We start from the raw sequence: 25,679 nt of genomic DNA, 5'->3' as shown, positions 1-25,679 counted from the left end.
CTCGCTCGGCTACTATACACGTACGCGCGTACCTCTCTCTGACCACGCGGCTAATTAATTCGCAATTAATTAACCTGCGCTGCAAAGCCAGCGGCCGCGGACAGTACGCGCAGTTATATCGTGTAGCCGTTGTGTGTAACCAGAGACGGGCCTTGATGTGTACATTGTCCGGAGGCGAGAGCAGATTTACACCCCGTGTGATTCGCCGCTGCGGGGAATTTATACATCTGGCCTAATTGGGATAGCGTATTTTCGTTCTTTCGTCCGACGCTATTTGTGGTGCGATTTCGATCTGGACGGAGTGTAAACTCGGTTTTTAAAATTAATTAGTTAAAAGTATGGAGTGGTAATTGAAGACAAAGCGCTGCAACCTTCAACCCGGGCTCGGCTTTTAACTCACGTCATCGTCCGCGTCTTTCTCGTAAGCTAATACGGCGTTTAATTGTGCAGCCTGACGTGTCGCGCGCAGAGGGACTTGAATTTCCCTCCGGCGGAAAATGGGTACATCGCTACGCGGATGTTATATAGCTGGAATAACCGCGCTGATGGTGGTGGCGGGGGTTTTAAAAGACGTGCAATGTCTATGGCGGCTTGAGATGCACCGATGATCCTTTGTTCTATTTATTTGTGATTTTTTCATCACTGTAATTGCATTTTCTATAGCCCAACGTCCAATAAGACACATCATCCGAAACAAGTGAAACCCACCGAGCCGCAATCAGCATAAGAATCATCCCATCACAGCAGATCTACAAGTACCAGGTCCCACCCACGATCATCCTCTCACACCATATAATAATACTCTTCGACAAAAGCTTCAACGGTAATGATGCCCGAGCACAAAAAGAGATGAAATTTAAATCGTCATTCCTCGCGCAGTCGACGCGAGCGACTATAAGCAAGCGCATCAGAAGAAAGGAGTCTCCTCTTCGAATTCCATCATCGAGAAAAAGAATAGGACGAGTCGTCGCGAGCGAGAATGAGAAAGAGAGCAAACTCGAGCGCGCGAGCGCGACAAGAGAGAGAGAGAGTCGCCGAGTCGAGTTCACCGTTCCGGCGAGTTCGATGCACATTCTGGTCCTCCCACTATATACATACATCTCGGTGTGTGCCGCCACCCTTCCTTCGATGGCCAGGGCCGTAGGTAGCCTGGGGGTGGCGTTTACTCCTAGTACGATAACTGCGTGGATCGCTTTGAAGGTGGCGACTTCAGGGGAGAAGTATATAGTTGTTTATGATTTTTCTTTGCGTTAAATCGTCAGGAACTTTTAGTTTTGGAACAATAGCAACTACATAAAAGCTGAAGTGAAATTTCTTTCGAAAGAGAAAAGCACGGAAACTCAGAATGGAGTGACTCAGTTTCAAAAATATTTCGCGCTTTTTTACAGCGGAAGTCCGCGAGAAAAAAGTATGCCGAGATTTTATTGAAGTGGAAAACACAGTGAAGGGGCGGTCGGTTTCAATAATTTTCAAGAAGGAAATTTGTTCTTCGTCTGATAATGCATTGATGATATATACTTTGTAATTGGCGAAAGCTTTACTCTTAAAACACAATTAAAACTGATAAAAAAACGCAGTACTATTATTATCGTCTCCTACCGTAATTCGTCATTTCTTTCCAATGTTTACCCGACAACACGACAACAAAAACCAACACCGAATAAATAAGTATAATAAGTACAGCGGGGCGCGCCCTTGCTCCGAAAATTTCAGGGCTGCAGCAGAGTACACGTCGTCAGCGGCTCGTCCCTGCGCAGCGGCATCCCCCACCACCATATTATAGCGAGCGATGTGTCCTCGCGCGCCGGCTCGGCCCAACCATCTTTCTCTCTCTCTCTCTCTCTTCCTCGCCGGCAGCGCCAGGCTCCTCGCGAACTATAACACACAGAGCGGTGAGTCTCGTCAGTAGTCCGACAAGCGTCGACTCGCGAGCCTCGTTCTTCCGTTCGGTCGACACGTGCGCGTCAAATTTTATACATCAGCTTATCCTCGCTTCTGCTCTCTCCACACACACACGCACACACACACACACCGTACACACCGGCTCTTTCCTTCGAGTCAGCGGATCTTGTGTGTTCTCTAGCAGCAGATTTGCACACCGGCGGCGACTCTTCTCTCTCGTTCGAGGACTCGCGGTGAGTACAGCGTACTTATGTTCATGGTTTATGAGATCGTATTATCCTGCGTGTGTCAGTAGTGTTGTGCCGACGTCTAATGGCTGCGCGCTCCGAAAGCCGAAAGGTTCGCCGAGCCTGCGTTCTGCAGTTCCAGGGATTCGACGTACATACCATATTCCGCCCTTTCGCCCTCCCGTGCGCGCATTATACGCCGGCTCGCCATACTCGCGTCGGTGTTTGCGTGCGCGTGTGTGTGTATAGGAGCTCTGCTGCTCGCGAAAGCCACAGAGAGCGAGCGGTGTGCCCGGTGCGATCGATATCATCCGCTAATTTTCCTGCAGCCGGCTTTGCAGGGGAGATTGTTGACGAGGTTCGATCGAGTCTTTTTTCGGTGTTCCGTTTTTAAGAAGCTAGTTATCTATTCAGTTGATGTGGATTCAGTGTTGCTGTGTGTGTGTGTGTGTACAGACACCTGCCGACAATTTTCCGGGTTTACAGCTTCCCGGGTAAAGTCGATCATCTTCCGAAAGCTCGTTATTTTGAATTCGAACCGGAGAATAGAACGATAAAAGAATACACCTAAAATTTTGTAGAACTGAAAAAAGTCGGCAAAATTTCAGTAGATAGCTGAAAAACGTGCCGCACGCTCTCCTGAGGCTACACGTTAGTAGCACTTCGAAGCGCAACTGCACTTGCGCTCTACGCTCTAGAAAGCCGAGTAATTAAAGCTGATTAAAACATCGCGTATATGAAGTGCGCTCGTGCACCATAATAATAAAAATGTATTGCTTTATATTCTTAGTTTTAATGAAAATATACAGTGCGCACATTGCTATAGAGTCGCGAGAGAGAGAGAGAGAGAGAGAGAGAGAGAGAGAGAGAGAGAGAAGAGGCAGTTTCATAATCGGCGAGTTATCACGAAAGATGCACTTATATCTCTTCGCGAGCTCTTTCACGCGGATATTTTGTAACTTGTAATAATGCTACATGTTTTAAACATGAATTTTCGTAATTATTGTTACGGGACGCTTTTCAAATTGCACACGCCGCTCCGAAATTATATTTGTTTTGTTGTAAATTAAAACGCCGGATTTTCTTACTCGTGCAGGTGTGTTTCGAAAGGATTCTTATGATTATTCTGTTTTGGATAATTTTCTTCGTGCGGGAAAAAACAAACTATTGAGAAAAAATAGAGTCGCTGCTCGAGTTTCCTTCTACAACTAAAAATCATGTTAAGAGCCGAACACGATGCAATAACGAACAACCTAATTCCAAACAAAGAACATTACGTTTCCACACTCATCATCCCCCCATCACAGTCATAACAATAAAATTCCGATTATATCCCTCCCCTCATACTCGCATAACTGCCTCGGCATAAGATAACGACGAGCCTCGGCTACAGATCGATTCCGCGCGCATACGTGAACCCCCATAACGTCGACTCTATCTTTCTCTCTCTCTCTCTCTCTCCCTCTCGCGAGGGTGGAAATCTCTCCGCGACTTCCTCGCGCACGTACGTATCCACTATCCGCGCAGCCGACGAGGGTCAGGGTCGATTCGAGATATAACCCATACATCCTAGCGATGCTTTTCTCCAGCCGGTCTTTCGCGCGCAGGGGTCGGCGCACTGCGCGACGCCCTATCGCTCTTATCGGGCGATTTTTTGCCGGCAGCATTGTTTTTTTTTTATCGAGCAGTGCACTCTCGCAGCGACGAGAGGAGTGTGTGCTTGTTCATATACTTTCGTAGATGCCCTTAGCTCGTTTTTTAATTGCTTCTTGAACTTATGAGATAAAGCCCCAAACTATACAAAATCGTAATTTCAGACGACAAAGTATAAAGCCTCACAAAGCCATCGCACATTAGCCAAAAACGATAATTCGTGCATACCACGGCGCATCTATCTAGAATCTGAAGAGACACACACACACATCGCAGAGAGAGAGAGAGAGAGAGAGAGAGAGCACAGCGCTGTTTAGTCGCGGCGCTATTTTCGTGCAGCGGCTCTCTCTTTCTCTCTCTCTCGAGGGTGGCTTTTATTTTGACGGGCCGACGAGCGACGAACTCTTGCGTTTCTCCTCCCCTTCACACGTGTGTGTGCGTGTGCTCTTCTAGGCAGTGCGTGACTCATTTGAGGCTTTTTGTCTGCGCGAGGTTCCGAGGAGGGCATTACTTGAAGAGGAGGGAAGTTTACGAGCGAAGAGTGATGCCGGGGTTTCCGCTGATTTTTATGTGTATAACGTGGGGACTCGGCTTGTCGTTCGCTTGATTGTCGAGTGAAACGTGATTCGGTGTTTCCACACTCTTTCTTTCTCTCTGTCCCAATCAGCTGCAGAGGATCTCACGGAGGTATTGCTATAGTCAGACTTTTTTCCGTCCACTTCAACCAATCGCTCGAAAGCTCTCCCATAACGAAAAGAGTGTAAATTCCATCCGTCGCGAGTCCACCTGAAAAAGCTCTTGACTACAGACGGTAGTAGTTTCTCGCGCTACTCGTTACGCTTTTTTGCTGTTTTGGCTCTAGCGATCGAGAGAGAGAGAGAGAGAGAGAGAGAGAGAGAGACGGCGGCTTTCCCTCGCTTATCTATGCATCTCACTGTACGGCAGTCTCTCTGTCTCTCTCGAGTTGGCCGTTTTTTGCTTCTGCGGGAAGGCATTCGCTCACACCGTCAGTGCATAATAGACACTTGTGTTTCTTTTCGGTAGCTCCGATAGACGGAGAGACACTTGACGAGCTTGTGGAGGAAAATTACGTATGCGATGCTTAATTAGGATGGAGAACTGTTAAATTGAACGCGTGTCAGCTGATAATTATTATAATGACGCTGTGTATGTATGTGCGGTAGGCAGAGAGAGAGAGAGAGAGAGAGAGCATTTAGGCAATTGCTCGTTGCTCCGAGGAAAGAAGCCTAATTAAATTGGAATATAGTAGACACGGTGTAGGTATTTCGGGAAAGTGACTTGCAGTTCTTCACGAGATGTAGGCCTGTGTTTATATAGCAGCAAAGTAATTGTTTACTGAAAGGAGTGTATAATAGAAGCATCGGACTAAAACGCTTATCAACTATTGAGTGAATATTGATTATTGATTAGCCTATAGACGTTACTTTTCTTAGAACAACTGCACGCCGCACATGCACATCACACGTACACGCAAGTTCATTGTCCCGCATACATTATTTATGAAGATATAGCATCGCACCAGAAACGATTCAGCTCCATGCATTGCCTATATAATCGCACAGCAAAAATTCAAACGAACTCGTCGTTAAAACAAAACAAAAAATCGAAAAATAATCACCCATCAATCCCGAAATCCCAAACTCCAAAGCTCGTGAAATATACTCGCTCGTGAAACGCCTCGTTTAATCAATAAACCGCGCTCTCGTGCAGCCGTTCTTACGGCGTCTCGCGCATACATGCAGCGATTCTCTCTTTCTCCCTCGCGCGCGCAGTACCATCTCTCCGTATTGTAAACATCACAAAGCAGAGCTCGCACCGCCGCCGCCGCCGCCGCCGCCGCGACGACAATGACTCCACTGCAGCCGCTTACGTATACATCCACGCGCAGATTTCCGAGTCGCGCTCGACTGATTGCGAATGTAATGCGTCCACTGACACATCACGTAGACTGAGTGAATATTGAGATTGGTCGCTCGGGGAGGGAGTGGTTCGCGTCGGTGATGAGTTTTGGGATGGTTTGCTCGAGATATAGGAGTAGAGCTTATTGCGGTTCGATTTATGGGAAGGTGATTGAATCGGAGAGCTGTTTGATGAATCGATTGATATGGCTGCGGGATTTTCGTTCGAGGGATGGAAGAAAGTTAAAGAAGTGCGCGAGGAAGTGTATAGAAGTCGGATATGACTAAGGCGATGATAAAGTATGAGTAAATTTATTATCGCTTTAGTAGAAAACAAATCGAAAACAAAGCTTCGAATCGTTTCCAAACGATCCTGCACTTGCAGTATAATCGCACCCTTCGAGTGCCACGATGAAGTTGACTGGTTATTTTATCAGCGAATCAAAAGCGATTCGCGATATAGACTCTCAAGGGGTCATTATCGGAGCCGTTTATTGCAGTGCGTGCAGTTTTACGGTCTGACAATTAAGTCAATAATGCTGTATAACGATTCATATATGTCTGCGTTTTTTCTGCGTTTTCATGGCAACCGATTTCGATTGAAAAATTATTTTAAAAATTCATTTTACAACCTCGCGATTTTCCTGTACAACTGGTTTTATGGTTATTGCGAAATACTTTTATTAATTATTACATTCGTCGATAAGTTTAATTTCATCATTGCATTAACAGCATAGTATAATGTTATCAAAGTAATTAATCATTCAAATTCTGCTGATTGCGTCGCCGGCACAGATTTTCATTTTATAATTATACGTATATTCACAATAATATACAAGCCAGAGCTTCGATATCACATCCAATTTTCTTTCTCGACGAAAAATGCGTTAAAAAAAAAAGAAAGACTCTTCCCAGAAACCCGCTACAGGATGAGAAGAATCCATCCAATAGTCGTAAACCGTGTCTCGTCTAGCACTCCTCTTTCGCAGGACGGAACGTTTACTGGAAACTCGGGAGTCTAAATTTAACCCGCCACGGAGTTTTCCTTTCAGACACTCTGATTAGTTTTCATAATCCTCCCTCCTTATACCCTCAAAGAAAGCACTGCGGAGCTTCGTCTCGAAGACAAACAAAGCATTCATCATCCTTTCCCGAAGCTTCCCGCGTCGAAGCTCCTTCTTCTCTTCTCCCGCTCGGAAAACTCGAATCTCGCGCCAAAGTGGATATACATCGTATAGTCCAGTGTATAAATCCAGTCTCATTAAAAAAGAGCCGACTGCAACACGTACACGCGTACCTACACGGCGCGTCGTTAGTCGGTCTAGTTAATTTCTAATTGGGAAAGACATGGGCTGCGCATACGTCTCGGCTTTCTCCAGCGATTATCTTCGCTGCGCAGCTGGACCTCCGTCCGCGATTTTCCGCGTACGACGACGCGTAAAACGGTGCCCACGTACGCTTGCTCGAGATGTGTGTGCAGTTTGCCTTCGGTGCATCACTAGAGGGTATTATTATACGATGGAATGGAGTGGGACACGCGAGCTGAGTGAGATGAATTTTCTTTCGAAAATCGATCGACCGCGAATTCGAATCGTCGCGTGAGAAAGTGTGCATCTTTGTAGGCTAAAGCAGCACTCGATTACGGTTTGATCCACTCGGGAAAAAGGAGTGTGTTTATGCAAAGGAAGATCGCGTATTTGTTCAGTCGCTATACCGACACAAAGTGGATGGCTCGTTCAGGCTTGTTATAATACTATGGAGATAAATTTAGAGAGTAAACAAACAGCTTCCTCGCAGCAGCTAAACGCATCCTGATTTCGCGTAATATAGGTGCGTATACTTTCACCGTACGTACAGTATGCGCTTTAATTAATCGTTTGTTAATTAACTCGCGCGGGCTATTTTTAATACCGTTGAGATTGAGTTCGTTCGGCCGAGATGCGAGATTAAAATAAACATCGAGATATCGGCAACCTGTTGAACGACTGTTATTAACTCGCCTGAAGCGCAGTGTGTGTATTTTAGGAAAGCAGCGCGACGAATAAATAATTCAATAACGAGCTCGAAAATTGCAGGTTGGCCGACAAGACGAACGCGCGCGCACGCGCGCACGCGAAAAAAATACGCGAGACGTCGCGTTTATGCACGTGGCAGGGATCAGCGCGTTACGTTGCGAGTTAATTAAGTTCTCTGAAATAGCTTCCATATTTTTCTCTTTTTTTTAATAATTTATAACATACAAAAACGATCCGTGTGCAGTATAAATAGCCGATCTTTCCCACCTGAATTCCGCGTTTAGTTACACTGTAGCTGCTTTTTCACGAGTATATCTTACACACTTACACTCGCGATCCTTCTCGGTCGCGCAGTGGGCACTCGCCGCTCTCTATATTTGGCCCGGCCAAGTATGCGCTGCCCGACAGCCTGACGCATACGCTCGCGAGTCATACAGCCGCTAAGTACTCTCTGGAGCGAGAAATGTATGCAAAACGCATAGGAAGTCGGCGCGCGTTCGTTATGTCATTTTAATAAACCGTAATACTCGCGAGAGCGTTTCCTACTCGTCGCGAGCGAAGGAGAAAACAAAGAGATATTGAAAACGAATGCCGATCCTAAAGGTGCCTCGCTACTCGTCACGGTCGATCGAGCGTTTACTTCTTTTTGCCTTTATACAGACCGCTTGGTTTAGCACCTGCCGTTGCCGCTTTCAATGCGGCTAGAAACAAATCGTCTCGGTTATACTTACTGTTCGAATTTCTTTGTGGATCGAGTCTCGTGCCTCCGAGTGATCGTGAAAATTGTGCTTTATAGAGTGCTTAACGGGCATGCCAGGCAATTATACACTGTATTATGCAGTTTTTCTGAAAATTTACGGTTAGCGCGATTATTCAATTAACGCGCAAGTTCAATGAAAAAAGTATATTGTGTATTCCGCTCTCAACAACTCGTCCCGCATACCTACCAGGATCAGCGCACGCGTAAACACTGTGCAATCAGAGGACAATTCCAGGCCGTATCCCCCAATGAAATAAAAAACCAAAGCTCATCTCCAGCACGGAAGTCGTAATCAGCTGAGCATCGGGAAATTTGAAAAAAGGAGAACGCCGTAATTGCGCGCCAGCGCGACCAACTCGTTATCTCAAATGATAGGGCATTACGCGTCGCGCGCGTCCGACATCTGCTGCAGAGCTATATGTATGCGAAGGAACGTCTTCCAAGACTCTATGCATCTGCGTAAAGTTGAGGATTTCGCGGGGGTTACGCGATTCGATACCAACGATATATCTATACTTTGTTCCTGTTATTTTTTGCAGCCTTTCTTCACGCTTCGATGTTAAGATGCTTATACAACCAACTTCCTGCGCGCCTGCCGACGTGTATTATATATAGGTGTAGCACGCAAAGAACTGACCGCGGCGAGAATGAGTCGCGGTGAGCACCGCGTGCGAGAGAATCGCTCTATAGGCTTTGTCGATGAATATAATGTAGCTTTCGAGCGTTGGTGAGCCCTCATTGTTGCGAAGCCAGGCGAAAGCGAACTATTTAAAAACTTTATAAATACCTACTAATATATAGATTTTGAATTCGCGCGCTTTCGTCAAGCTCGAGAGCCCTTGAAAAGGGAAAAATCCGCCAACGCCATAGGTATAACATATAGATATGGCGCCTGGCTCAGCCAAAAGCATGGGATCAATACTTACATGCAGGCAGGGCAGGATATATAGGGCCCCTGTCTCTCCGATGCGACCCTCTGCTTCTCTCTCGTCGTCGCTCCTGCTCCCGCGCACGTTCGCGTGTCGTCCCTTATTGTGACTCGGTTGTTGCCGAGTAGCTTTCACACTTGGGGACGTAGTTCGCTTCTATATACGTAGGAAACTTGCTCGAAGCTCTGCGTACGTGAAAAAAATTCAAATTTATACTTCCATAAGATTTTTGCAACACGCATCGACGCTATATGCGTTGTAAATCAATTAGCGGGCGATAAAAAGGCCGAATCTCGGATTAAAAAAAACACGCCGATGCAAACTTATTCCGATAATGATTTAGCCACGCATCAGCATCAACCGACAGTATAATCGCATCGAAAACGAGCGATTCAATTAGCCCGTCGCTCCTCTCGTCCCCCACATATCGCTCGGGCAAGCTGCAATAGCCGCACTCGCGGTAATCTATTCAAGTTGCCATTATGACGCGCGCGCGGCTCTTGCATTGTTCAACTCCTCTCTCCCGCCGACAGCAGAACAACATCCGCGCGCGTAATAATAATAAAACGCGTCCGCGAAAGAAGAGCGCGTAATGCATTTCTGTGCAGTCGACCTGCATACACCTTTATACACACGTATATAGGTATGCGGGCATGCGGAGAGAAAATTTACGGCAAAACGGTTCGAGTTTATATTATGCGTATCCTCTTCCTTAACGGCGTTGCAGCAGAGCCTCGACTCGGAACTTCATTCCACGCGCCGCGCGCGACCCACTAAAGCCCGATCATCAGCTCCTCTTGTGCGCGTATATGTGTGCGCGATACGTTTTTTGTTGCGTGCGCGCTTCTTCGTCTTCTTCTCCTTCTTGTGTTGCGAGAGGAGGAGGAGGGCATTGTTGTCGCCTGAATGGAATCGGACTTGAGTCACGCTTTTTGTACAGACGCGCAATGCATACATCCCGCTTTGCTGCGGGCAATTACCCATCCTCGCGTCGGCTTTTTTCTCTCTTCTGGTTTTCTTTGAGGAGGGACCTTTGGCTTTCTCCCCGCTTTTGTCTTCTTCAAAGTCCAGCTGAAGGAGTGTATATAGATGCAACGTATATACTCCAAACTCGTCGTCGAAAGTCGCGAGGAATCGGCTCCGATGACAGTCGAAAAAACAGGTTCTCCGATCACCAACACGCATCGTAATAAACCCAAACACGACCAAATTTCGCCTCCCGTACAAACTCGCGCAAATTCCCGCTCCTGCACATCTCCTCCGGCCGGTGCGCGCGCGCGCCCGCGCGTATATCAATCAAAAGCTGGAACCGTTAAGTAACGCCTTTTTTTCTCCGCTTCATTATTTCCAGGCGTCCAGAGAGCGAGCAGCGGTAATCCAGCGGCAGAAGAGAGAGGGAAAGCAGCAGCAGCAGCGTTTACGAAAAGGTCCAGAGAAGAAGCGAAGCGAGTCGGTTTCTGGCAGAGCGACGAAGATAATCACCGAAGGAAGGGAGAGCAGAGCGAGAGAGAGAGATAGTAGCGGCGACGCGGAAGTGTTGAGCAGCAGCAGCGGCATAGTCGAGCGAGGCGCGCGCCACGATGCAGAGCAACGGCACGGAACACTCCGAGAACGGAGTCGATAAGACGGGCTGGACGGTGAGTAGCTATATACACTCGTCTACTTACTTCCTTTTTTTTCTTCTCTTTACTTCGCGTCCTGTTCGTCGCCGGGGCTTCTTCCCTCTTCTTCGACGCTTCGCGCTTTTCTTATTGCCATAGCCGGCCGGCTATTATTAGCTCTCTGTGATCCGAGCGCGGTTGCCGAGCGCTTTTTTTGCGAGACGCGGGAAAGTCAATTGGTGCTTTATGCCGCGGAGATTAGAGGATCGATCGGCGTCGGATAATTATACTTTGGTTGAACGCGAGGATATAACCAAGTACCGCCGGAAATGAGCGATTCCTCTCATCGAGTGTTATAAAGCTTAGCTGACACACATCCGAAAACACTCCGTGTGTACGGATGACGCGCTATTGAACCGGAATCAGCCGAGACCCAGATCGCGCGCGCGCACACGCGGCAAACTTCTCTTTCATCGACGTATAGCTACACAAACATCGAATCGAATGGCCCACTGACTACACCTTGTCGCGCATCAATGATGGGACCGTCGCGGTCCGAGTCATTGTTCGCTTCTCTCTCTCTCTCTCTCTATGTCTGTCTCCTTCGACTCGACGTGTAAACTATGCCAGAGAGCGCGTATATAGCTCAACGGGAATGACACGCGCTCGTCCATACAGCTTTTATTTCTCCTCCGCGCGATTCGATGCTTCCGTTACACGCGCCGTTTTCGCTCCGCACAGTGTGCCAAGTCGGAGCGAATTAAATCGCCGGCGTCCCTTTGTCCCCGTCGTCCGGAATCGGCGTAACGCGATGATTCAGCCGATCGATCGAGCGCAAAAGTCAACCGTAATCGCGACTAGCCCTACGCGTTATACGCACTCGCCCTCGCCCCCATAGGATCGTGCTTACACCGCGAGCAACAAAGTCGGCGCGGAATACCCTCGCGTCGTTAAGGACAGTGCGCGGGGCGCGCGGGGAGCAGAAGCTTCGCAGCCTTGGCCGTCTTCCAAAAATTCGCGCGCCGGCTCCGAAATTAGTAACACGCGCGATTTCAGTCCCGCATATCCTCCTGCAGCACGCACGTACGCTCGCAGCGGCACACATGGCCCGCTCTCGCATCGACCTTGAGCGTCGGTGCACCCCCGCGGCGGCCTCCCCTCCCGAGAGAGCCGAGTCATCGCACCCCCTTGGCGGTCGTATAGGTCCTTCTTTTGCGCGCGTGCGTGAGAGAGGGTGCGATTCGCTGGGGTGGGTGTTTTATAACGCGAGGGATTTTTTGGGGCTGCGATCTGAGGTGATAAAAGTTGCTTTTTTCCTTTCAACGACGAGGGAATATTGTGTACACAGCAGCAACGTATTGTCGCGTTCGAATGGGTTCATTCCAGAAGGACGACGAGTTGGTTTATACCGTTGTGTGTTTATTTTCACTTATCCGCGCGAGATGTATTTTCGGGAGGGGGTCAGCGCAGAATTTACGGACTGAGCGAGCGGGGCCAAAAGTGCACAGGACGAGCATCGAATTTGAAAAAAGAAAAACACAGCGATACCATACTCGCTATATTTACAAAGCAAACTCCGGCAGTCCGTACGGAACAAAAGCCCGCGCGAAATTTCAAAATATTTCCTCGACTACTCCTCCGCACTATACTTCATCTCAATGAAGTCGACGCCGCGCATCTTCAAGCCAGACTATGCTCATATAATACACTCCTCCGCGTTTGATTTCGCGAGGCTGGGTCGTCGCTCGGGAAACCGCCTACTGCCGCTTTTAGCCTTTCGCTCTTTCTCTCTCCGACAGAGATGAAAGAGTGCCTGCAGCTCCCTTTTTTTCGCTCGCTCGCCTTTTATTCCCGAGCAGAGTCGTTCTCTCCTTCTTCTTCTTTTTGCCGATGTTTCCTGCAAGCTGAGAGTATACGAGAGTGGTTATTAAAAGCCGCGCGTCTGGCGGAATATTGATTTATTACAGCGCTAATGCGCGAGCCGAGTTCTTTTTCCTTTATAACACAACATCCCGGCTTGAATGAGAAGTTCGTGCGGTTGCGTAGGTGTGGTTTTTTATCGGATGTAGATATAGATATCGAGATGGCACATGCATTATGCATGGCGTTATGGAATTATATTTGGTAATACAATTTGTGAGGAGAATTTAGATTAATTGGCGAGATAGATAAAAGGTGCTATACATATATAGGTAAGCGTATGCGGGACCTCGTGCGTGTGTACACACTACCCAAAGTGGGCTGTCGTGTCGTACCTTATCATCCCCCAATTGTTTAACTTTCTCAAGCTTCAAAGGTTTCGATTAACTCTATGACTTTATCAACACGCCGAATATCCTTTATCCGCATTATTAAATTTACCATTCAAAATTTTTCAGATCGGCCTGATAAACGGCAAGTTCAAGTACCTGACGGCCGAGACCTTCGGCTTCAAGATCAACGCCAACGGCGCCAGCCTGAAGAAGAAGCAGCTCTGGACACTCGAGGGTAACGAGCACCAGGTCTACCTCCGCTCGCATCTCGACCGTTACCTCGCCGTCGACCAGTTCGGCAACGTCACCTGCGAGGCCGAGGACCCCAGCGATCCCGGCTGTGCTTTCCAGATTCAGCTTGCCTGTGACGGTCAGTAGTTTTTCCATCGTTTTATTTCGTTTCCGCTTCGACGTTGCAGCACACAATGGACGTTAAAAAGAAAACGAATGGGAACGTTCTCAACGCGTACAATCGCACTGCATCGCAGATAAGAATTATTACCGCGGAGCTTTACGCAACGTAAAAAGCTTATACGATGCTTTTTGCCGTGGATTATCCTCGCAGACTGTAGCATAAGCGACTTTTATACGCTCTCGACTTCATTAAAGCCAACTACATACACGCGTCATTACGAGGCAGAATCGAAAATTTGCAATCTCAATTCGCCGGAAGCAGCGCGACTCGTCGAGCGCGTTCCACTTGTTCCGATTTTTCCGCGCGCGAGCCGTATAATCAAGAAAGACGTCGCCGCGGCTAATCCCGGCTGATCGAATCGTAAAACGCCGCGCGAGTGTCCCGATTATATTATACGCGCAGCTTTACGACGAGGAGATCTTTTATTTTTTTAGGATTACATGCGCGGTGAGTTTTATATAGCTTCATGGCTTGTGTGTTGTGCTGTTGCAGGAAGCGGAAGATGGGCGTTGAAGAACGTGCAGAGGGGCTACTTTCTAGGCTCGAGCCAGGACGAGCTCAAGTGCACGGCAAAGGCTCCCGGCGAGTCCGAGTACTGGCTCGTGCATCTCGCTGCCAGACCTCAGGTGGGATGTTATTATTATTATTATACGTATGCCGGGAAGGATGGTTGCGGGAGCATTGTTTTCGCGCCGCGGTTTCTATGTATTGTTTTCCACGAGGTATTGCGGGGAAAGTCTGATGGATGTTGGCTTTCCAAACGATGGAATTATAACATAAAACGGAGTTATGGGTCAGTGAACGGATGACTAAGGCAAAACTTCGAGTACACAGAGAGTAAACTCAATATAATAAAAATCACTCGTAAAGGTCTCTGACTGTCTGTTATATACATCACGTGTATACCTGTATAAGGAAGAAGATAGATCCGCGTCTCCGGTCCTTTGCACTTCTCCGCGTGCCGAGAGAAGAGAGAAGCAGCAAAAAGCGCATAACGGTCGCGCGTAAGCGCAGTTATGGGTAGACACGTACATGTATGCATGCTTTTTCCATAACGCATACGTACACTCTGCCGAGGCTTTCTCGAGCGAAGCTTTTGCGGAGAAAGCGGCAGGTGGTTTATAGAGAAGACCTATTTCGAGGAATTTGTTGTTTTTTTTCACAAGTGTCCAATCCCGTAACACGCGTCCGACTTTTGATGATGGAAATGTCGTGCGCTTTATTGATACGAGAATGTTATATACGATTTCCGTGAACACAAATTTAACGATTTACATCGTCTGATAAAGAGCGGTTACAGCCTTAATACGGCCAGCTATATGCCAAACGCATCGCTGTAAATTGAATTGGCAGTTTCGACAGTTGCCGCTTCGTAACGTGGGACATAAACTTCGACCGGTTTTTATAAGATAAGCTTAATTCGGGCAAACATTTACCGAATGATGCGCGCATTTTATATGCGCGGTATCATCAATAGGACTTCGAGTCAACAAACGCATTTTGCAGTCACGACTTTAATTGAACCATCAATCTTATAGCCAGCCCCGCCAACCGCGATGATGTTTCAATTTCCCGGTTTATGATGGATAAAAACCGCAAACCAACTCAGTATATACACACGATTTCCCATTACTCGGCTCATTAGCACCGATAGCTCGCGCAAATTTCCGAACTACCGGTTATCATCATCAGCCTCGCCTATCATCCCATCCCGGTCGATCATCCACGGACGCGCACGTTTTACAATCACCTTATGCACTTCGTGGGAATGATAATCTCTCCCCTCCCAAGCAGCGGGTAATACGATCGTCCGCGAGATATCAGCCGACTTTAACGGTCGCGACAATAAACGGTCGCATTAAAAGGCAAATTAAAAGATCGGCTTGTAAACCGATCTTGCACTAGTAGATTCCGCTGCGATGAATTTCACCAGGATAACGGAGTCCTTTTATAACGTCGCAGGAAAAGGACTATCGTGTCCATCGCGAAAGTAAGAGCAGCGGAGAAAAAAACCGCGAGAGCACGTCGATCGTGATCGCGAGAAACTTTATGGAGGTTGCGGAAAATTTTTACGAGCTTTTCTCTCTAGGCGTGGGTATAAGGCTTCAATGTGGAACTTTTGATACGGACGGGCACGAGGAAGAGGATCTAGCTTATATGTTTTATGGGAGTCGTGTATGCGAGAAATTTATCGAGCCCGATGAAAGTGTCGAGATTCGACTCGTGTCGAGAGAGCTCGTTTATTGGGAAAAATTCTTCGGTTCTTGTAGAAACCTGGATTAAAAGAACTGGATCGTGTTTCACTCTCGCGATTTACTTGAGGTGATAATCGCTCGCGTATAACACAGTTATATACACGCTATACCTTGAATATAGAACAAAGCGCGGTGCTTCGATTTAATAATATTATTCAAAACAATAACCATCATACATTGCTTACCACAGGTGAACCTCCGTTCTGCCGGTCGCAAGCGCTTCGCCCATCTGAGCGCCTCCCAGGACGAGATCCACGTGGACGCCCCCGTACCCTGGGGCGAGGACACCCTCTTCACCTTGGAGTTCCGTGGACCAAGCGAGCACGTGGACGCTCGCGGTAAGCCCGAGGGTGGACACTACGCTTTGCATACCTGCAACAACAAGTACCTGGCGCGTGACGGCAAGCTCCTCGAGACCTGCACCCGGGACTGCCTCTATGCCGCTGAGTTCCATGCTGGGCTTCTCGCGTTGAGGTTGGTTCCGTTATAATCTATTCCGTATCGCTAATGAATCTGTAGTCATGACACGTGCTGAGAACTCACGAACTCTGTACTGCGAAAAAACTGGGTGCAGAAGAGTCGAGCAATCGACGATATGAAGAATTGAATGAGAAACAATTACCGTGGTAATCGTTAATCAAGTGATTGCGACCAATGATAGAATAATCGTTATAGGTTGAAAAACTAGAGTCGGTTCCTCTGTACCACTTTTCCCATATGCGCATTACAAGTGCGTCGATTTAAAAATTACTATAATTAAATCCATCCATTCAAATTAATGAAACATCTCTCGTACTCGCAAAGAAGCATTTATTTCACTCTCAAGTCTATTAATATCCTTTAACGTTGACGCGCCTCACTAAATCACAACGAGAGCATCTCGTGTACGAAATAAAAAAAAGGAAACAGAGTCACGGGCAAACGATACTCTCTCGGATCTTCTCCAAATAAAGCTGTAAAACCCGTCGAAAAAATGAATCAATCCCCTCGGGACGCCAGCGGCGATTAAAAATCGCTCTCTCGCTTCGTATGGAAGCAGTCGCCTCGGCTTTATACGCGCGAACAAGGCGCGTGCGAGTACTGCTCGATGTGCGAAACGAGAAGGCGCAGAGACTCGAATCGCGTCTAATTCGCGCGCGAGCTACTCGCTCCTCGGGGTGAGTCATCGAGACGAAACTCGACTCTTTTGCCATTTTCGGGAGATTTCCAGGTAAAAGAGAAGCGTACGCGCCATGTGTTTGTGTACGCGAAGCGAAATGGAACACCTGTCGACGATTTTTTTTGGCTTCGTCGGATGGTCGCGTGGGCATTGATTCGGAGAATCGAGGTTCTCTAACCAAGTTTTATTCTGTTTACAAAAGACATCGCACCTCGAAAACAATAAAATTTGTATGCTATTGATCGACTCATTTGCGCAACTTTGCTTCTTACAGGGACATAAGCGGCGGCTACCTGGCGCCGATCGGCAGCAAAGCCGTGCTCAAGTCGCGCTCCACCACCGTGACGCGCGATGAGCTCTTCTCGCTCGAGGACTCGCTGCCCCAGGCCTCCTTCGTCGCGGCCCTCAACCAGCGCTACGTCTCCGTCAAGCAAGGTGAGACTACGCAGATTTCGTCCACATGCGTCGTTTATCCGTCTTTTGTATGTATAAGACGAGCTACTCGGCGACCGGAGTTTTTCACAGGCTACCGATGAGTCAGGCGAAGTCGATCGATTCTAGGTTTCTTTAGGACATAATTGACAGTTTGATACGCACTCGAGGACGCGCGCATCCAGAAATAAAACATAATCACTCGTGTACTTCCGTTCGCGCAGTAATCATTATACGCGCAGATAAAAATATGAAATTATATCACCGCGGCGCACTCGAGTGCAAAACCCGAAAGACCTGATTGGGCTTTACGAGAATTCTCCGACGAGGAGTGTCGCTCTCTGCGCGGATATGCTTAAATTACCGACGTTCCTCCCTGTCGCGGTATTCCTTCCTGTCTTCGGGCTCTCCTATACTTCCTTCGTGCGCGTTCCTTCTAAATTTGTTTCCTGCCATTGTGTATCTCGGTAACCTTGAGAATTCTGCTCTACTTTGTGCCGCAGCTTCGCTGAGATTTTATAATATTCGCTGCTGCTCCGTTTGAATGATTTAGCAAATTTCGAAAAAATTTTATTTAAAAATACTTCGAAATTCGCTTTGTCCGTTCTACGAACGAACCAGTATCACAGCAGGCGCGAGGCGTCTAATTGAAGCTAAAATTACACTGAAAAAGGAGGGGACCCATTGAAAAAAAGGCTCCTCGCGCAGCGCCGCTATACAGAAACAGGACGTCCCTCTCTTCTCTCCTTCTCCTTGTATAATCTGCGACTGCAGCCGGAAACGGGGCCTTTTAGAAATTCATGAGATACGCGCCGGCTCGCGCGCGCGCGGCAGCCTGCGGCATGCTAAACGCGACTTGCCGCGCCACCGAACGGACCCGCAGCCGTCTCTCTTTGAGGCTTCGATTCTTCCTAGAGATTTTTTCGTCGGCAAATTATTTCGGATACAATGGACTGTCCTATGCGATGCTCGGCCTGTATAGTTTCGCCTTAAAAGAGAGTTTGATTTTCATTTATTTGGTCTCTCTCGTGCGAGTTTATTTATACACCCGAGGATGCATATTTATCAATACTCCATGAATCATTTATGATTCACGACTGCACTTGTCTTGTATTCTTGCACCGTGAATCACTGTGCAATGAGCAGTCGCTTTGATTAATTTTTGTATTAAATTTTTTGTGCATATGAAAATGAAAAGCTCAGTAGTTGAAGAGCGTCGAATTCCTGATGTGCGTTGAAATTATAAGAGTGCACAAGTGGTAGTGTACTACACAGCACAATCAGTGGTAGTTGCGGCTCTCATTACAATCACTTAGGGTTCATCAACTCCTGCAGTCGTTTCTCGGTCGGGCGAATTAAATCGTTATGCCGAACTTTTACACATAACTATGCAGACGTAATTGCTCCGTTCCGCGTAGCGTTTTTATTGCGGCCTTTCTCGGAAAGCGTAGAGCGCGCATCAGTGAATCGAACCCAGCGTTTGATTGCAATGATAAAACCATGCGACGATTTCCCACAGGTGTCGACGTAACGGCCAACCAGGACGAGATCTCCGGACACGAGACCTTCCAGCTCGAGTTCGATCGCACAACGAAGCGCTGGTACGTGCGCACGATGCAGGACCGCTACTGGAGTTTGGAGTCTGGCGGCGGCATCCAAGCTTCGGAGCACAAGCGTTCCTCCAACGGACTCTTCGATCTGCTCTGGCAACCGGAGGACGGAACTGTCGCGCTTCGCGCCAACAACGGCAAGTACCTGGCGACCAAGCGCTCGGGACACCTGTACGCCAATGCAGATAACGTCAACGTCGAGAACGACGCGTGCAAGTACTACTTCTACCTAATGAACCGACCCGTATTGGTGCTGCGCTGCGAGCAGGGCTTCGTTGGACCCAAGAGCGCGGCCAGCCCCAAGCTCGAGTGCAACAAGGCTGGCTACGAGACCATCCGCGTGGAGAGATGCGAACGCGGCGTCGTCAGGTTCAAGGGTCAGTTTTCTCACGATTGATATTAATTTTATGCGTAAAAAAATTGGTCGCTGTAACGTCATTGTTCGACAGGTCAAAACGGCAAGTACTGGCACGCCGACAGCGAGGGAGTCACCGTGGACTCGGACGTCCCGGCTTGCGGTTTTTATCTGGAGCTTCGCGAGCCCTCGCGGCTCTGCATTAAGGCTACGGACGGCCGGTACCTGAGCGCCGGCAAGAACGGCGCGCTGCGCCTCGGCGAAACCGACTACGCCTCCGCCACCAAGTGGGAATTCTAAGTGTTCTCCTTCTGCTCTCTCATCACTTCTTCAACCGCCTCCCACTGCATCCCCTTTCGCTTAGACCTTTCTCGCGACGCTCCAAGGAGAAAGAACAGGACGCCAGTATCTATACACATCGGTCGAGTCGTCGCGGCGAAATCGAAGTGGAGAGAAGCGAGAGGAAGAACGGCTATACGAGCGAACTTATTTATACACACAAAGCGCAGCAGCAGCAGCAGCAAAGTATAAATGTGTATGTGGCAGTACGTGCCGTCGGTCTTTTTTTATTTTTTTTTAACGCGCGCATGTGCAATTTGGTATTCCGCGCGGCCCCGAGGCACACGTTTGCATAGCGCCTTTGTATCGAGGGTGAAAAGGAAATTTGGATGTCCATTGCACGTCGCGTCTATTATAATGTGAAACGTATACAAGTGACGCGTTCGTCTAGCCCTCCTTGGTCATGTCGTTCAAAGTCATTCAAGCGTGCAGCCTCGAGTATACACTTGGATTTTTGTACTCTCTATTAACGCTGAGGTCGCATAAAGGGATATAAACTGTCTCTCATTTCTCTCGGTCGACGCTGATCGCAGACGAAATGCAGAGAAAGAGAGGAAACAAATATATATATATATAAACTTGCTTCTCGCAGAACTTTAACTTTAAAGAATGATGATGATGATGAGCCAAACTCGCGGCGTCGCATATGTGTACATAAATATATATGCCCGCGGGAGCCAACTTCGAATCAATCCATTCCAATTCGATACCTTTTTATATATATATATATATATACATATTTATATATACACGTGCACTTTTATACCAAATAGACGTTATTTAAGAGCGAGTCAGCTTTCAAAAAATGTGTTAGAATATGAAGAGGGATGATAATATAACGACGTCGAAAGAGAAACAGAATAACGCATATGTTCTTTTAGAGTCGAGGTGCAGTTCAGTCGTCGGGGACGAACTACCCATACCTAAGTGACACATCGTCAGTCGGGCGACTGGACCGCGCAAAGTTTTTACGCGCCGATCATTGCACTTTTTATAATGGTCGTTTATATACAAGGAACTTGTCTTTTGTGTAAATATATACTCCTGTACTTAACCTCTACCATTTTCTACTAATTTTTGGCTAAGTGAAAATTTCGTACTAACTTCTTTTGTTTTCTTATTTTATATATAAAGTATAATTATACATTAGTGCGTGTAACGAAGGCAGATCGCAGAAGCTTTTTGTTTTAGTAAAAGAAAACAGTGCAGTAGATTTAACGGTAAGCAAAATATTTTATTTCTAGCGTCATTCGTTTTGGTATTGGGAGATGATACTCTGTAATCTCGCGCAATTGTCTTACATACGTGTGTGTCTACAAAGGACGTCAAGTATTCTACGCATGAACAAAACGATAAAAAAAATGAATAACACGACGTATCGAAAAGTAATAAACGGTTTTTATGGAAGGTATAATATTCAATTATTTACATCCATCTTATCGACCTCCTCTATATGTATATAGAGTAAAATAAAAATATTTTGTTATTATGTAACATTAAAAACAATATAGAGTACAAAATATATTTATTTTACAAAAAAAAAAAAAAAAAAAAAAATTAACAAAAATCCTGCTTAACATTTTCACCAATGTTTGAGTAACTGCAACAGCTTCTCCAGTCCTACACAACTCTCTACATCAAACACTGCAGATAAAATAAAAACAGCAGTTGTCGCCGACAACATCACTCTCCTCTTATTTTTGTTGAAATATACAGTGCATTATCAGTCAGTTATTAGCTAGCTGCTTTGACTATCTTCTCTTTCGTCCACTCGCGTTTGCTCGCTCGTTCGTCGAGCAACGCTTTAAACTCGCTGAACATGAGGTTAAGACTGGGATAGAAAAGTGGTAATAAATTCAATTGCGCGAAGCTGATCTTCATAAAATCGAAGGCAATTCCAACGCGAGCAAAATCGATGCCGGATTGTTCTACGGACGGCAATCGAGGTATCTTGCTGTAACGCTGCGAGAAGTGCGTCAAGAGTGTAAAGTTCACGTTGGCTTTTACACCTATGCTCACCGCCTGCGAAATCGTCGAGTGACGTTTCAAAACAGCCTCTTGCTCCAGGCCATCCTCCATCGTCGCCTCGTGGATAAGCAGGAAACTGTCTTTAGCTAGTTTCACCATGTTTTCGCACGGTACGGTATCGCCGCTGAAAAGTTATTTAAAATATGAAATATTTCATCTACTTTTAGTTTGAAATTTAATTTAAACTAGACAATCGTATTTTTACCTGTAGCATGTTTTTCGGCCATCATTCAAAGTAATGGCTATACCATACGCGAATGGACAGTGCGTGACGTTTATTGTGCTAATGTTCGCAATACCTAAGCTATCGTACAACGCCTTTGACGTTGCAGATGAGAGAATCGTCTGATTCAGTAATAGATCTCGATTAGAAATTAATCTATACAAATCTTGGATGGGCTCGAATCTGCTGTGATAATAGTTCAAGTACCAAGAAATTTGTTGTGGTGCTAGTAAAAACACAGGTTCGTCAGTTAGGCGCTTCCTCTGCTTTAATATCCCAACGAGTCCTAAATGATGGTCTGCATGTAAATGAGAAACGTAAACAGCCTGAAAATATTTTAAACAATATTACATACAGGTATTATTCACATTAATAAAATTAATAATCTATTAATATATACCTTGATGCTCTTTAGAACGCGATCGGCTTCTGAAACACCGAAAAATCTTATAATTTGACCCATGGTCGCTTCTCCACAGTCTAAGATAATGCTTGTATCTTCATTCACTTGGAAAAGTATACCACTGGTATTTCTTACTTTATTTGGTATCGAAGAACCCGTTCCTAACATTACCAATCGTGGGTATTCTTTTACATTTACTTTTTCATTTCCTAACGGTTTCGTTTTGGCGTTTAACTGAGTTTGCAAATCTGCAAGGGCATCTAAGAATCCGTCAACTGCAAATACGTCTTGAATGTATTCTTTCGGATTTATTCGTACAATCGAAGTCTTGTCCAAGCCAGTGTTTGGTCTTAAATGAATGGTGTTCAGGGTTTGGCATTGGTGAATAAAAAGTCCATCATTTTGCACCTATATTAAAAAAAGATGATTTCTGTCGTAAACAAGTTTAAAGAGAAAAGAATAAGCTTGAAAAATAAGCATCCTACCACAGATACGTCGGTTTCGGTAGTTTCACACGTCTTTGATGGCTCGTTTTCACTTTGTTCAGAATTTTCTTCGATGGATTTCAGCTTGTCTCTGATTTTTTTCAGTGGATCCGCATCTGGATTATGCTCTGCAAAATTTTTATTTTCGCCAAGAAAAGGAAATATATCAGGGTGAATTAGATGTAGTTGATGTTGCATTTTATGCATTGCTTCACTGCAGTATCCCTTATTTTCTTCATTTATGATCAGATGTTGAGTTTTCGAACCAAATTTGCGCATCCAATCTTTGTATTTTGGATTTTCAAGTACATTCTTTGTTGAAAAATGTACAATATACCTTGCTATTTCTTCCTCTATTTTTGCAGTACCTTCCTGATATTTTAGGAAAGCTGGATTTTCAACAATAACATCGATCCAGTCTTCATCAGGGCATTCTAAAACTATTTTTGAAAAAATAAAAATAAAATATTAGTGAATAATGAATATTATTATGATTAATCGTTAAATTATCAACAGCAAGTCTCATACAACTTACCAATAAATAGAGGACCTATTTGTGATGGTGAAACTACATCCTTACTTTTTATTACCCTACCATCAGGTAATGTTATGTCTTCTCCAGCCTTTAATTTTCCTAAATGAGGTCCTGGTGTAACACCTGCATCAACACATTTTGCCATATCCAAAGTTCCAGTTTTGGGATGCACTTTACAAATGTAAACCATTGTGTGATCTATTCTACTTTTATCTTCCAGCGATACCGATCTTGATCTTTGCCTGGGAGAACTAGGTGGTGAATGGGATCTTTTACCATTGGAATTGACCTGATAGTCGTAATAATTAGTATTGTCAACAAATATTCTAGAACTTTGCTCTTCAACTGGTGCAGGGGGTTTTGGACTCTTTATCGGTAGATAGGTAACGGACATTGTTTGATCGCTAAATGGACTGGTGGTATCTTGTGCTGTAACAGTGAGTTGGTTTAGAGTAATGAAATTTTTAGTAGCTTCAATGATATCAATCGATCCATCTGGTCCATGCAAGTTGAGTTTTGGTACTCCAGTGTCTTGTATTGTGAGGGCAACACCTGGAATACCACCCATGTTCTCCCAAGTTGATGACGTTACAAATACATGTTCTATTTTTGTGAGTTTTGCATGATGCTCTGCGGCTAATCGCTGAGTGCCTTCTCCACAGTTGAATAAATAGTTTGTGTGATCGGTCACAAGTAGCAGTGACCTAGACTCAGCACGAGTACCATTGCTCAAAACCTATGAAATTTAAGATGGAAAGTAAATGTGTGATGCAATCTATTTGCTTATGGAGAATAACTATGGTTTTTCAAAATTTGTATAAATCATACCTGCATGTAAATGTGCGTAGGCGTATACTTAGCCGATTGGGCTTTTAATCTCTTGCGCTGCTTTTGTAATTCCATTAAATATTCTTTGTTGTCCTTTGGCATAATCAAGGGTCGAAAAGATTGATATTTAGCGTACTGACGAATAATAATCGTAGTACGTCTGTGGAAAGTGGTCAGACAGTAAAATTTACTGAAAATCATGTGTGCTGAAGACTAGATTCGAACTTTATAAATTTTTAACAATTGTCATTTTTTTTCAAATTACAATTTCGTTCGAAGCGATAACATGTGATGTCTGATGTGTGTTCCACCGTAACCTAACCTCAATTTGCCTTAAAATGTTTCTTACGCACCGCGCTAGAATAGCTAAGCTAAGAAAACATGAAAAAATGAGGGAGGGCTGGCGCTGATGTCAATTTTACACGCGGTCTTACGGAGAGAGAAACCAAATAACCAATCACGCCCACGACGGCCGCTCGAACCGAACTATTTTTCGCCCATAAGATTATTAACGTGGAAAAGAAAAACCATTTCGAGGGCGCCACAGTCTATGCTCACAGTGAATACTGACATACCGACAGAGTGTGATCCCCAGCGAGATCTGTTCCGAGTTGTGACCGGTTTTTGACGTGATATTATCCGTCACAGGGGTGCAGTATACTGCGCATATAGGCGACTGCTGCGGAGCTAAAATTTGTCTTTAAAATTTAAATTATGAAATTTTCATTTTTTTAATTAAAATAAAAAAATTTATTACAACATCGTGATAACGAACTGCAATTCAGTATATCTAAGTGTTCTCAATATTGAATCAATTATTAATAATCATCCAATACTAAAAAGAATGTATTTATAAACGTTTTTTATAATGAAAATTACTTCATCATATTATATAAATTCTCGCTTGACAAAAGGTAATGGTACCGTGAGCGAAGAGGAGAGGGCAGCTCACGTTATAAACTTCTTATATACGCTGTTGAGCGAGCAGCGCTGCGACTGCCGATCAGTGCTGTGCTCAATTCAAAAATATATAGTGTTCTCGAAGAAGAGTATCCAGTCCGAGTATCCGGAGTATCCGAGCCCTGAAGTCCGGCCTGCCTTTTTTTACATGTATATGCGGATCTGAGTGTAAATACGACCCGATCACACGACTGATTACAACGGCAATAATATATACCTTCGATTTTCGTTTTTTTTGCGAAGTTTTGCAAAGAAGAAAGCGCTTTTACCAGAACGCTTTCTTTTTCTCGTTCATACTATAATTATATAGGTACAGATTTTTCGGTTATATACGTTTTACTCGACGAGACAAAAAAATTGAGCAGCTACATTAATTATTAATAATTTTTGTGGT

At 45.6% G+C, this 25,679-nt stretch overlaps 2 protein-coding genes across 2 annotated transcripts; one reads left to right on the top strand and one right to left on the bottom strand.

Moving 5' to 3' along the window:
* The first annotated feature begins 1,882 nt into the window (after positions 1-1,882).
* LOC100120455 (protein singed) lies at positions 1,883-21,230 on the top strand. Its single transcript, XM_001604045.5, has 8 exons — positions 1,883-2,135; positions 10,757-11,042; positions 13,385-13,628; positions 14,166-14,299; positions 16,119-16,402; positions 17,362-17,522; positions 19,039-19,506; positions 19,579-21,230. The coding sequence occupies exons 2-8, from the start codon at positions 10,986-10,988 to the stop codon at positions 19,782-19,784; spliced, it is 1,554 nt and encodes a 517-aa protein (XP_001604095.1). The 5' UTR covers positions 1,883-2,135; positions 10,757-10,985; the 3' UTR covers positions 19,785-21,230.
* Positions 21,033-24,849, bottom strand: LOC100120482 (ribonuclease Z, mitochondrial). The gene is made up of 6 exons (XM_008207840.4): positions 24,326-24,849; positions 23,498-24,233; positions 22,963-23,402; positions 22,475-22,885; positions 22,057-22,400; positions 21,033-21,975 (listed from the first exon to the last, which is right to left on the bottom strand). Exons 1-6 carry the CDS (start codon positions 24,524-24,526, stop codon positions 21,558-21,560), a joined length of 2,550 nt encoding a protein of 849 aa, XP_008206062.1. The 5' UTR covers positions 24,527-24,849; the 3' UTR covers positions 21,033-21,557.
* Between the last annotated feature and the right edge of the window lie 830 nt (positions 24,850-25,679).

This window comes from Nasonia vitripennis, chromosome 5, assembly GCF_009193385.2.
Source record: "Nasonia vitripennis strain AsymCx chromosome 5, Nvit_psr_1.1, whole genome shotgun sequence".
Classification (NCBI taxonomy): Eukaryota; Metazoa; Arthropoda; class Insecta; order Hymenoptera; family Pteromalidae; genus Nasonia; species Nasonia vitripennis.
Note: the sequence above shows the minus strand (reverse complement) of the source record. Positions and strands in the feature narration are given on the sequence as shown.